The sequence below is a fragment of the Brachionichthys hirsutus genome, chromosome 7 (assembly GCF_040956055.1).
Source record: "Brachionichthys hirsutus isolate HB-005 chromosome 7, CSIRO-AGI_Bhir_v1, whole genome shotgun sequence".
NCBI classification, from domain to species: Eukaryota; Metazoa; Chordata; class Actinopteri; order Lophiiformes; family Brachionichthyidae; genus Brachionichthys; species Brachionichthys hirsutus.
Genome location: NC_090903.1, coordinates 11,659,304 through 11,669,045, shown reverse-complemented (window position 1 = coordinate 11,669,045; position 9,742 = coordinate 11,659,304). Strand labels below are relative to the sequence as shown.

Sequence of the window (9,742 nt, the reverse complement as noted above, 5' to 3'; positions counted from 1 at the left end):
AAACATGGAGGTTTGTATTTTAATTCTGAAGATCCAAAGCAGGGAATTAAATAGCCGTTTAAACTGGTTCTGCTACTGAATGCTGCTTTAAACGACGACCCAAACAGACGCCACCTTAAGACCTGCATAGATGACACAGGCGGTTTCTGGGTGAAGCACATATTTGCACTACCGTCAATGTTTCAAATGTAGCTATTGCTAATGTAAATGTTGATCTTACACTGAATGATGGACTGTTTATGCACATTCTAGTGTGAAATGTTTCATGCCGTTCTTACTTTTTATTTGTTTGGATGTGCTGATTGTGAAACGTCATGAACAGGAAGTGATGTCTGTAAAATTCTTTATTTTATCCTCTGTATACAAATGTTTTTTCTATAGATTTATCTAGAACTACAAATATCAAAACGACAAAAAACCAAATAAATAAATTGCTGTATTTGCTGAATGTGTCACCACAAAGCCGATTTTCATTTCCATGTCTTGGCTGCGTTCCTTTTACACTGATCCAACTCCTGAAAAGCAGAGAGCAGAGAATGGGATGAAGAACACAATACGAACCCCTCCTGGTAAAGAAGGTGTTGTTCTTGCGTGCAGACAGTCGTGTAGATATATTACACAGATAACACTGTTTATAACACCAACAAACCATGATCAACACTGCAGCAGATAGAAAATGTTCAAGGACACTAAATATCAAACATGAATTGAGGCGCGCTGTTCCATCCTGCAGGTCGGGAAACTCTCGGGGTGACTTTTGTGCTTCTCAAGTAAGTTTTTATTTTTACATAAAACAGTAACAGAATAAAGTTGAATCCAGATTTTATTCCTATCACTGAAAGACGTCCGTTTCCAGTCTGCTCTAAATGCACATAAAGTTGTTTCTGTATTCAGGTGCAGTAAACCTTTAGCACATTTCTCTTATTGGTTACTCAGACCAACGACTATGGCAGAGCGCCATTACTGTAGACAGACAGGTTACTGCAGTTCAGATGCACCGAGGACGGTCAGCGGCGAGGCTGCTAATCTCTGAGGTTATAACTGCAGGTAGATTATAGGCTGTTAATGACATAATGGAAGAAACACTACTTGCTTACAGCTTATGGAGGCCTGGAGGTTACTATGGAGCATTGCACCTGTTTAAGACGGGTGTGGCGCCGACTACTTTTAAAGTACTTTATGGTGGAAGTGTATTTATGGGGTTTCTGTCCAGCTCCCATCACTGATGAGGACGATAATAACAATAATAATAATATCTGCAGCATTCCTCCAGTAGCATGATGTGCCAATACTATCCCAATACTTCACAGATACACGGATTACCTCCGCCGATGATGTTATGTTTTCGCCTGCGTTGGTTTGTCCGTCTGTTTGTTTTATTTGTCCGTTAGCAAGACAACTCAAAACGTCCTGGACGGATCTTGATTTTTCATTTCATAATTAAAAACCCCCATTTACAGATTCAAACATCAATTAGAATGCAGCTTCCAAAGTTACTTCCTCACTGGCTGGATGGGTACTTCAAGTACTGAAACCTGTTGAGCCCGTCCAGAGGATGAAACAAACTCTGTGCTAATTACATTTATAGAACCCAGAGCGGGAGAGAGCCGGCAGCTAATAGAGCATGCGTTTCAGTAAACCTGTTTGTGTGACGGAAACGAGCATGTGCCCGGTCTCAATGTATCACCTGGTCCTTCTGGGCTCTCATGGCATCGATCTGAGGCTCACTGTACTGAGGATCTTTGGCTGGATCCTTTAGTTCCTTCTGCTCACTGGCCTTCTGAAAACACAAAGTCAGAAAGAGGTTTAGCCAAAATACACATCTAGAAAAAGAACACAGTGCGTGTACATTATTTTGCAGAGTGAGGACGTTCGTTTCAGTGGCCAGTAACCGAACTACCTCTGGGGGGAAGACGCACTCGTAGATTTTCCTCCAGAGGTCCTTTGGGTTTTTGGCGTGCAGAGAAGGGATGTCCACATCAGTTGTAGGTGGAGCACCTAGAGTCAAGTAAAGAAACATCACAAACATCAGCCCAGCCTGCACATGTCATCCGAAGTCAAGACATACAGAGTACAATTCAGTTGCATTTCCGCCATTGGCCACGAGACGGTGATGTGCTCACCTATTTGACTGAAAGAGTCAGAGCCGGCTGGAATGATGAGAGGCTTGGTTGAGTCACAGGACATAGTTTTGCTAATCACAACACAAAATAAAAAAACACACACAAATAAAAATAAAGCCTTAGACATACAATCATTTATTTTTGATTACTAAATAGGTGTGGAATACATTTTCTCATCATCTCTAGACTCGAGAATAAAAGTATTTTGAGCTATCACTTTAGAAATAGTTGTGTATCGAGTGTGAATTACACAAATCTCATTATTCACAAACTTTTTTTTTTTTTAACAACACTTTTAAACCATGAAGGAGAATTGCAAATGGGTGATGTGGTATGTACCGGTACTCGGTAATGTACTCCTCACCTTTTGTCCACACCAAAAGCCAGATGGGAGAAGAAGCTCTTGGTTTTGGACATGAGGCTCTCAGACTTGATGCTGGTTAACTGAAAGAATAAAAAAAAAGAGACCAGGAATAACAGCAGCTAAAGAAATGGAGGTCATGCTGAATGGGAATCGTCTACAGATTCAAAAGCACACTCACAATAAGAGACGCTGCGTAGTAGTGGGCAACAAAACGCAGGGTTTTACTGACCACTTTCCTCTTGTCAGAGTCAAGTTCCTGCAACACAGACGGAGAAGAAAGTTAAGACAGGAAACTCTTCTGGTAACATTGAGGCTGTGTTTCACCTGAAAGATGTCGTATTTGCTGCCAATGATGAGCAGAGGAACAGGAAAAGGACTAATCAGCTCTCTGTCCTGTTGACAGAGTCACAGTTAAATCAGGATACGTCACATTTTATACTGAAGCGCAATCATACATCTTATTTCCCCACCATGTGGTAAGATTTGAGTTTTTTTCTTTGTATTATTACTGGTCATATTTTAATTTGTTTAGAGCCTGGCGCATGAGCGTGAGTCATATAGTTAACCTAGACTGAACAAAATCATCACAAAGCATGTAATTAGCTAAAGGCCTTACGGGGTAGTCTTTCGGTAAGACGCGTGCCGCTGAGTGGAAAAGCTGGTGTCGGGCTCCGGGTTTGGACTTCTGCTGCTGCTGCTGCGCCTTGGAAAAGACTTTCTCCAACTGAGATCGTGCCACCTCCAGCAGCTTCTCCGTGGTTCCCCACAAAGCGTTGGGTTTCGACAGGTCCAGAATGAGGATGACAGAGAGAGACCTGAGAAGATACAGGCAGGACTGAGTGTTCTCACGGCGTTACGCTCGAGAAACCCACTCCTAAATCCAAACGGATTCTTCGGAGACGTCGTCATAATATAAATAGAACACACAGCGAGAAAACGGTGAACTAGCGAAGGAGGCAAGACTTCAGGAATCTGTAAGTGACCTACGCCACGCTGACGGGAGTGATGGGGATCTGGACCAGGTCCGACAGGGAGCTCCCTCCTCCTAGCTCCCATACGTGGGCTATGTCTTTAGGCTGAAGGAGGAAACCAGGGCGGCATTATCTTATTGGAAGATACAGAATACGCACAGAAATATGTCTAAAAGCACTTCTGCAGGATTTACTACAACTAAAACACGGTACAATAATTAGTGTAAATATCACATGTGATATAAACGCCTACGCTGGAGTACTGCAAGTCATGATGAATGAATGTTTACAATCAATTACATTGTCATTTGCGGCTCTTTACAAGGGATAGCTCCTTCAATAATAACTGAAATGAAACTTTTGTGGATTAGTCGATGTGTTTGTCCCAAAAACGAGGTCAATAAAAGCTTCCTTACTGTATTGTGTCCCCTGGCTCTTCTTCCAAAAGTGTACTCCAATGCAAGAGTAGGTTTGGATGCTTCATCCCTGGTGGATAAAAAGAAAATAGAATGTCTAATGATAGAATTATTATTATTTTCATTATTATTGAACGGACTGGTTTCACGCTCGATTCGTTCATTTTCACGCTCATATTAAAACACTCTCACCTGTCAAGGCATCGCAGCAGAATAGACGTTTTACCCTGGAGAAGACGAAGGTGTGTTTACCCTGCGTCATTATGGCCGATACACAGTTATCCGGCACGGTAATAAACGTACCCCTGCTTTGCTCCCCATCAGAAACACGGTCCTCTCAACCAGCGTCCCACCGCTTTCTTCCTCGCCGTCTTCAGCCTCCCGACTGCGGACCTCCTCCGCAGCTAGCTCCCATAGCGTGTCGGAGCTAACGAAGCAACAAAAGCGACACGCTGTTCATAAATGTATGTTATTATTTATGTCATAGTTTAAAAAGTTTAAATATTAAACTGTTCCCTACCTTACTTTCGGCATTTCATTACATATTTTACAAACCAAGTTGACAAACTAGCTAAGCGGCTAAAGTCGTTACCGGAGCAACAGCGCATTTTGATGATGCAATGTTTTACGGCTCAAAAGGCATTGTGGGAAATGTAATGCTGAGAACTGATACTTTTGAAACGCAAATAAACATTACTTAAAGGATCTAGAATACACTTCTTTTTGCATGAAAAGCAAAGCAAAATTAAAGCATGTTATGTTTGTCATATCTGGTCGCAAATTGGACTTCTGTAATGCACTTAGAGTAGAGTAGGCACTTCAGTAGCTATGCTATTCCCTGCGAACTACCAGGAGAAGATACATGGACGCAGTGAGGGAGGACATGAGATGATGTGATGGACTGAAATGTGTTACATTACAGAGTCATCATCTTAGTGGTTTGAACAATAAAAGAACTCCAGACAGTATGGGCATAGTATAATTAAATATTTTAAGTTCAAATATAAGTAACAAAGACAAACTTTCAAATCAAACAAAGTTCATTCCCATCTAATCTAACACAATACATTTAAAAACAACTAATTATCCATCTTCCACCACTTATCCGGGGCCAGGTCGTGAAGGCAACATCTCAGCAGAGGTTTAGCATTCGGTTTAGAGCATAGATTTCTTCTTATAGCAAAACAGGTGAAACTTCAGAGAGGAAGAAAAAAAAAAAAAAATTCCACTTAGCGGAGGTCTTTAAGTGGGTATTTTTCAGGAGATCCTAAAACAAGAGTACGGTAGGTTTACTTTGAATCATGGATGAACAGTAATGGCAGTATCTTGTTTTTGATCATGACTTTTTCCAAGGCTGGTCACAATATGGTACATTTTCTAGTAAAAGGTCCTCTCTGGGTCGAAGCACTGTGTATGAGAGAGAACACATCAGGTAATATCAAATCCAAGTACTCACTCGTTTATATTTTTATTTACATAAATATTACTTTCTAAAATGGGGAGAAAATACATACAAAGTCTGCTTTCTCCAACATGTTCCATTTGTAGCACAGTCTGTCGAAGACAAATTTCCACATCTAATCCCATTTTGATCATCTGTAAAAAAACAAAAAAAACAAAACAAATGATTTAATGACATCCAAAACTTGTGTGCAAAATACAATACTGTATACAATACAAAGGAATTGTGTTACATCCTGTTGCCACTCTTATTGTACCTTTTGAATATTATCTTCAGAAGTTTCATTCTTATTTTTCCGGAACTCCTCGTTGACCTTTAATCTTGCAGCTTAGAGGGGAACAATAATCGATGCATTCTGTTGATTTGTTTGGTCAGAATTTCTTGATAAACATCATCCAACACCCAAACGAGAAACTAAATCCACTTTAATATTCACCTGTAAGTCCATTGACATCATCTTTGAACACAGCCATCCTTGTTCGATGCAACTTTTTAAACACGCCCAGGACCTACGTTTACACAAACATTTAGCTTTCACAACACGCATTTTAAAGTCGGACTAGATACAACATCAAAGCCATGTTGTTTAAAATGGTCCTTTTCACAAATAACAGAACCTCACCTTCGATCGTGTGCCCATCTTGCTGACTCCGGCTCGCACTTCCGCTATCAGAGGAAGTCCCACCCACCCAGTGAACGCTATTCTCTAGCGACCAATCACTGCAGCTCTTAAGATGACGCTTTTTTGTAACCAATCAGCGGTCGTTGTATTTTTTTACGCAACCGAAAGCAAAGCAGAGCACCCAGCCGGAGGACTTCTTGCGCCAACAACATGGCTGATGAAACGGACAGAGCGCAGTGTGCCAAGCCGGGGGGAGACACGCTATTTGGAAAGATCATACGCGGAGAGATACCGACAAACTTCATCTTTCAAGATGATCGGGTACGCTGCGCAACTTTCATTCATGAATGCGTTGAAGGGCGGACCTGTAGCGCGAGCTTATTGCAAGTGACGTTGAGCTAATGCTATCTCTGCGCTAGCTTTGCAGAAAGTGCTGCTTCGTTGTAATTTGGTAAATTATTGTAACTTCTCTCTCTCTCGCAGTGACGTGATTTTACTAGAAATGTTACTTTACTTACTTGGCTTCTGTAAACACATCTTTATATATTAGTAAGGGAAGTCAACGTAATTCCTTTTAGTGCAAATAAAGCTGTCAAATTGTGGAATTTGTCTGTGTAACCAGTTTATCCACTGTACGGCGCCCCCTAGTGTCAGAAAGTGATACCGACATGCCCCCGGTTCACTCATTCAGGCACCGGAATTGACCGTTTTGTGGTCTTCCACGTGTTGGTTGGTTGTCTCAATATTTTGCACAGGTAACTTGCGATACTATAATACCGTATGTATTTTTAGGTATACAGTACTGTACTTGTTTTAGCCATCATACTGCAAGTCCACATTTAAACCATTACAAAACGTGGCACTAAAACCCTTAAAGCTGCTTAAACAGCTACGTGGAGGTCATAATACAAAGTATTTACTGTCATTTTCTGAACTTGCACCACATCTGTCTGCGTGGCCTAAACGGCTCCTCTTCATTCGTGTTTTCTGTTTCAGTGCGTGGCCTTCAATGATATTAACCCCCAGGCCCCCGTGCATTTCCTCGTTGTCCCCAAAAAGCCAATTGTTCAGCTGTCACAAGCAGAAGAAGGTGACGCTTCAGTAAGTGTGTGTGTGTGTGGTTTTTTTCTTTTACCTTTTTGCAGGTTTCTCAAACTCTCTCTGTCTCATAGTTGTTGGGCCACCTTTTGTTAGTAGCAAAGAAGTGTGCTGAAGAGAACCACCTGTCTGACGGCTACAGGGTTGTCATCAATGATGGACGGGATGGAGGCCAGTCTGTGTACCACCTCCACATCCACGTCCTTGGCAAGCGCCAAATGGCGTGGCCTCCTGGTTAACCTCCACCTTCCAGCACAGACCGTCCATCCATCAATATTGACTTCTGTTGTCTGACGACTGCCACAGTCCAGCTTGGACTTTAAGTCTGCTTCATGTGAACCATGCATCAAACAAAAACCTGAAAATGTGTCCATAATAAAATGGTCTGAGTCTAAATGACACGGCAGAGTCTTCTTTGTGTTTTATCTAAAATTCCTCCCGACAGACTCATAAGAAATGCACGTTAATAAAGTACATATATAAATACAATTACAGTATTACAGTACAGCAATTACAGAGCATTCTTAATGACAATGTTACTGTTAAAAAAATCAAATTAGTCTTTGAAGATTGCTTTTCACGTTGTCTGGAATAAAAGGGGGAACAAAGCATTTTCAGAGCGTCTGTTGGTCTCAATGGCAGCAATACCTTTTCACAAATGTTGGTGTATAAATTTAATCCGATAGACATAAATGATTGATGCAGGGTCAAACAGAACAAACGGCTGAATGGCTCTCTTTTATTAACGGTAAGAAACAATGCAGGTAGTTGAAGAAATATAAAATGCATGAAATGTTCACAAAATATTAAACAAATAAATAAAATGGCGTTTGTTTCTTTACAAAAATAACAAGATGACACTTAGATTTCAAAAATAAACATGTACCTATCATTCACAGTCCCCTAACTTCAATTGTTTGATAAAATAAGGTAAAAAACCCAAAACATTATTTGTACTGAGAGAATAGTTCCAAAGAGACAAAGGCAGTCGCTTCCGCTATCGGGTGAAGCGAGATTCAAACCACGTGACGTATGACGCAGCCTTTCTCTGCTTCTGTTTGACGAAGCACAATTTGATTTGCAAAAGAAAAGAACAAGATCTTTTTCTTTAAATCTCTGCCTCCACTGTCAAAATGGGCACTTTGAGACATGATGCAGTGCACTATGAAGTACACTATCAAGAGAAGGAAATGAACCGGTCTGGTACCTAAATCCACTACTGCAAGAGTGTCTAAGTACTAGAATATTTAAGTCTGTCTGAAAACCATCCTACTCTAGAATGCGGACTATAAACAGAAGAGAAAATGGCTTACTCGAATAAGTCGGTGAGAAAGCCGTCTATTCAGTCGACCGGGACAGGAAGCCTTACCAGCAAAATTCATGAAAAGAGGAGCGTTTCTGATATGTTTATACTTTTCTGAGAAAACCCCCCCCCATCTTTCCTCAAAAGTTTTCACATTGAGGTATGTGTTCAGGAGTATAGAAATTGATTTTGGAAATGTCATTTACTTTTAAAAAGAGATGAGAAAACGTTTCATTTTATCGGGTCTTTTCTCTGCTCATTGTTGCTAAAATCTAATTCACACGACCCAGAATCGACCTCAAACCCAATTCATTTTGTACTGCAAAAAAAAGGGATGGGACGTGAATCTCAAAGGCCAAGTTACACGAGCCAAGAAAGTTGAATGAAGATTAAAAAAAAAGAATTCGGGGGGGGTAGAAAAAAAAAACTTGGGACATTCAGAGAAAAAGGTGAAAGGTGTAGACGAGGTGCAATGAGGTGGATCAACTGCTCGAAAATGACAAGTCAAATAGATTTGTGATTATTGGGGAAGAAATGATCGACGGTTTCCCAAACGCTGTTAATATTATTTAAAACTACCATTCAGTATTAGTACGATCAGCACGGACAGCAACTTGCAGGAAGACGGCGCTCTCCTCCTGTACACGCTACTGGAGTAACACTTTTACCACTACTGAGAAAAGACGGGAAGGAAAGAGCGAAACGAAACGGGTGAAGACAGATGTGGGGAGGCACTACAAATCAGTTTTAACAGTGTCGGCTTGAAAGACGCATCGATGGACGGTTAGAGTTCTGAAATATCTACAGATGCAATCCTGCATGGTTTGTGAAATGCGTCCGGCGTAAAGCGTGCGTGGTTCGCCAGCGTAGCTACTTAAGGCCGCTGAAATATATTTATAATGACGAGAGTTGATAAGTCATCGGGTTGTGTTATATTTCGACATTGTGTTAATAAATGTTACTTTACAATGCATTCTGCTTGTCTGAAACTGTAATAAAGTCTTAAAAGTCGTAGATTATTTGAGGGTGAAGGGGCTGCTACCGTCGGGGATGTGTATTAAGGCATGTCCTTAGCTTCGGTAGGGTCCAGACACATGGAGAAGGCAAGAGGAGGGTACGACCACAGAGATCTGTCCGTTGGGAGAGCAGCCAAGGCAGCCTTCGGTCCGTCAGGAAGTCAGTCTGGCTAACGAGAACGACAAGCTGCAACATGAAAATCTCAAAGCGAGTCCGTCCAGATCATTCGTGAGGGACTTCCTACTCAGTGGCTCCTCCATGATGTGTCAGATGAGATTGAACATGTTTTCTGCAGGTCGTTTGTAGCGCTTCATTCTCACCTGACTGAATTCATCTGCATTCTGATCACATCTCGCCAACAATCCT

At 41.3% G+C, this 9,742-nt stretch overlaps 3 protein-coding genes across 4 annotated transcripts; 1 reads left to right on the top strand and 2 right to left on the bottom strand.

Moving 5' to 3' along the window:
- Nucleotides 1–3: 3 nt before the first annotated feature.
- dync2li1 (dynein, cytoplasmic 2, light intermediate chain 1) lies at nt 4–4,417 on the bottom strand. The gene is made up of 13 exons (XM_068741191.1): nt 4,395–4,417; nt 4,178–4,301; nt 4,067–4,101; nt 3,875–3,944; nt 3,475–3,563; nt 3,104–3,302; nt 2,812–2,880; nt 2,666–2,743; nt 2,488–2,567; nt 2,124–2,194; nt 1,901–1,998; nt 1,688–1,780; nt 4–515 (listed from the first exon to the last, which is right to left on the bottom strand). The coding sequence occupies exons 1-13, from the start codon at nt 4,406–4,408 to the stop codon at nt 471–473; spliced, it is 1,065 nt and encodes a 354-aa protein (XP_068597292.1). The 5' UTR covers nt 4,409–4,417; the 3' UTR covers nt 4–470.
- A 432-nt stretch (nt 4,418–4,849) lies between these two features.
- lyrm7 (LYR motif containing 7) lies at nt 4,850–5,997 on the bottom strand. 2 transcript variants are annotated; one of them, XM_068741458.1, is made up of 6 exons: nt 5,959–5,997; nt 5,773–5,845; nt 5,593–5,663; nt 5,389–5,470; nt 5,168–5,281; nt 4,850–5,068 (listed from the first exon to the last, which is right to left on the bottom strand). In XM_068741458.1, the coding sequence occupies exons 1-5, from the start codon at nt 5,974–5,976 to the stop codon at nt 5,211–5,213; spliced, it is 315 nt and encodes a 104-aa protein (XP_068597559.1). In that variant the 5' UTR covers nt 5,977–5,997; the 3' UTR covers nt 4,850–5,068; nt 5,168–5,210. The 2 variants fall into 2 exon arrangements, with proteins under 2 accessions (XP_068597559.1, XP_068597558.1); XM_068741457.1 differs by having other exon boundaries at nt 4,850–5,281.
- A 134-nt stretch (nt 5,998–6,131) lies between these two features.
- On the top strand, nt 6,132–7,485 carry hint1 (histidine triad nucleotide binding protein 1). Its single transcript, XM_068741134.1, has 3 exons — nt 6,132–6,279; nt 6,955–7,059; nt 7,131–7,485. The coding sequence occupies exons 1-3, from the start codon at nt 6,169–6,171 to the stop codon at nt 7,293–7,295; spliced, it is 381 nt and encodes a 126-aa protein (XP_068597235.1). The 5' UTR covers nt 6,132–6,168; the 3' UTR covers nt 7,296–7,485.
- The last annotated feature ends 2,257 nt before the right edge of the window (nt 7,486–9,742 follow it).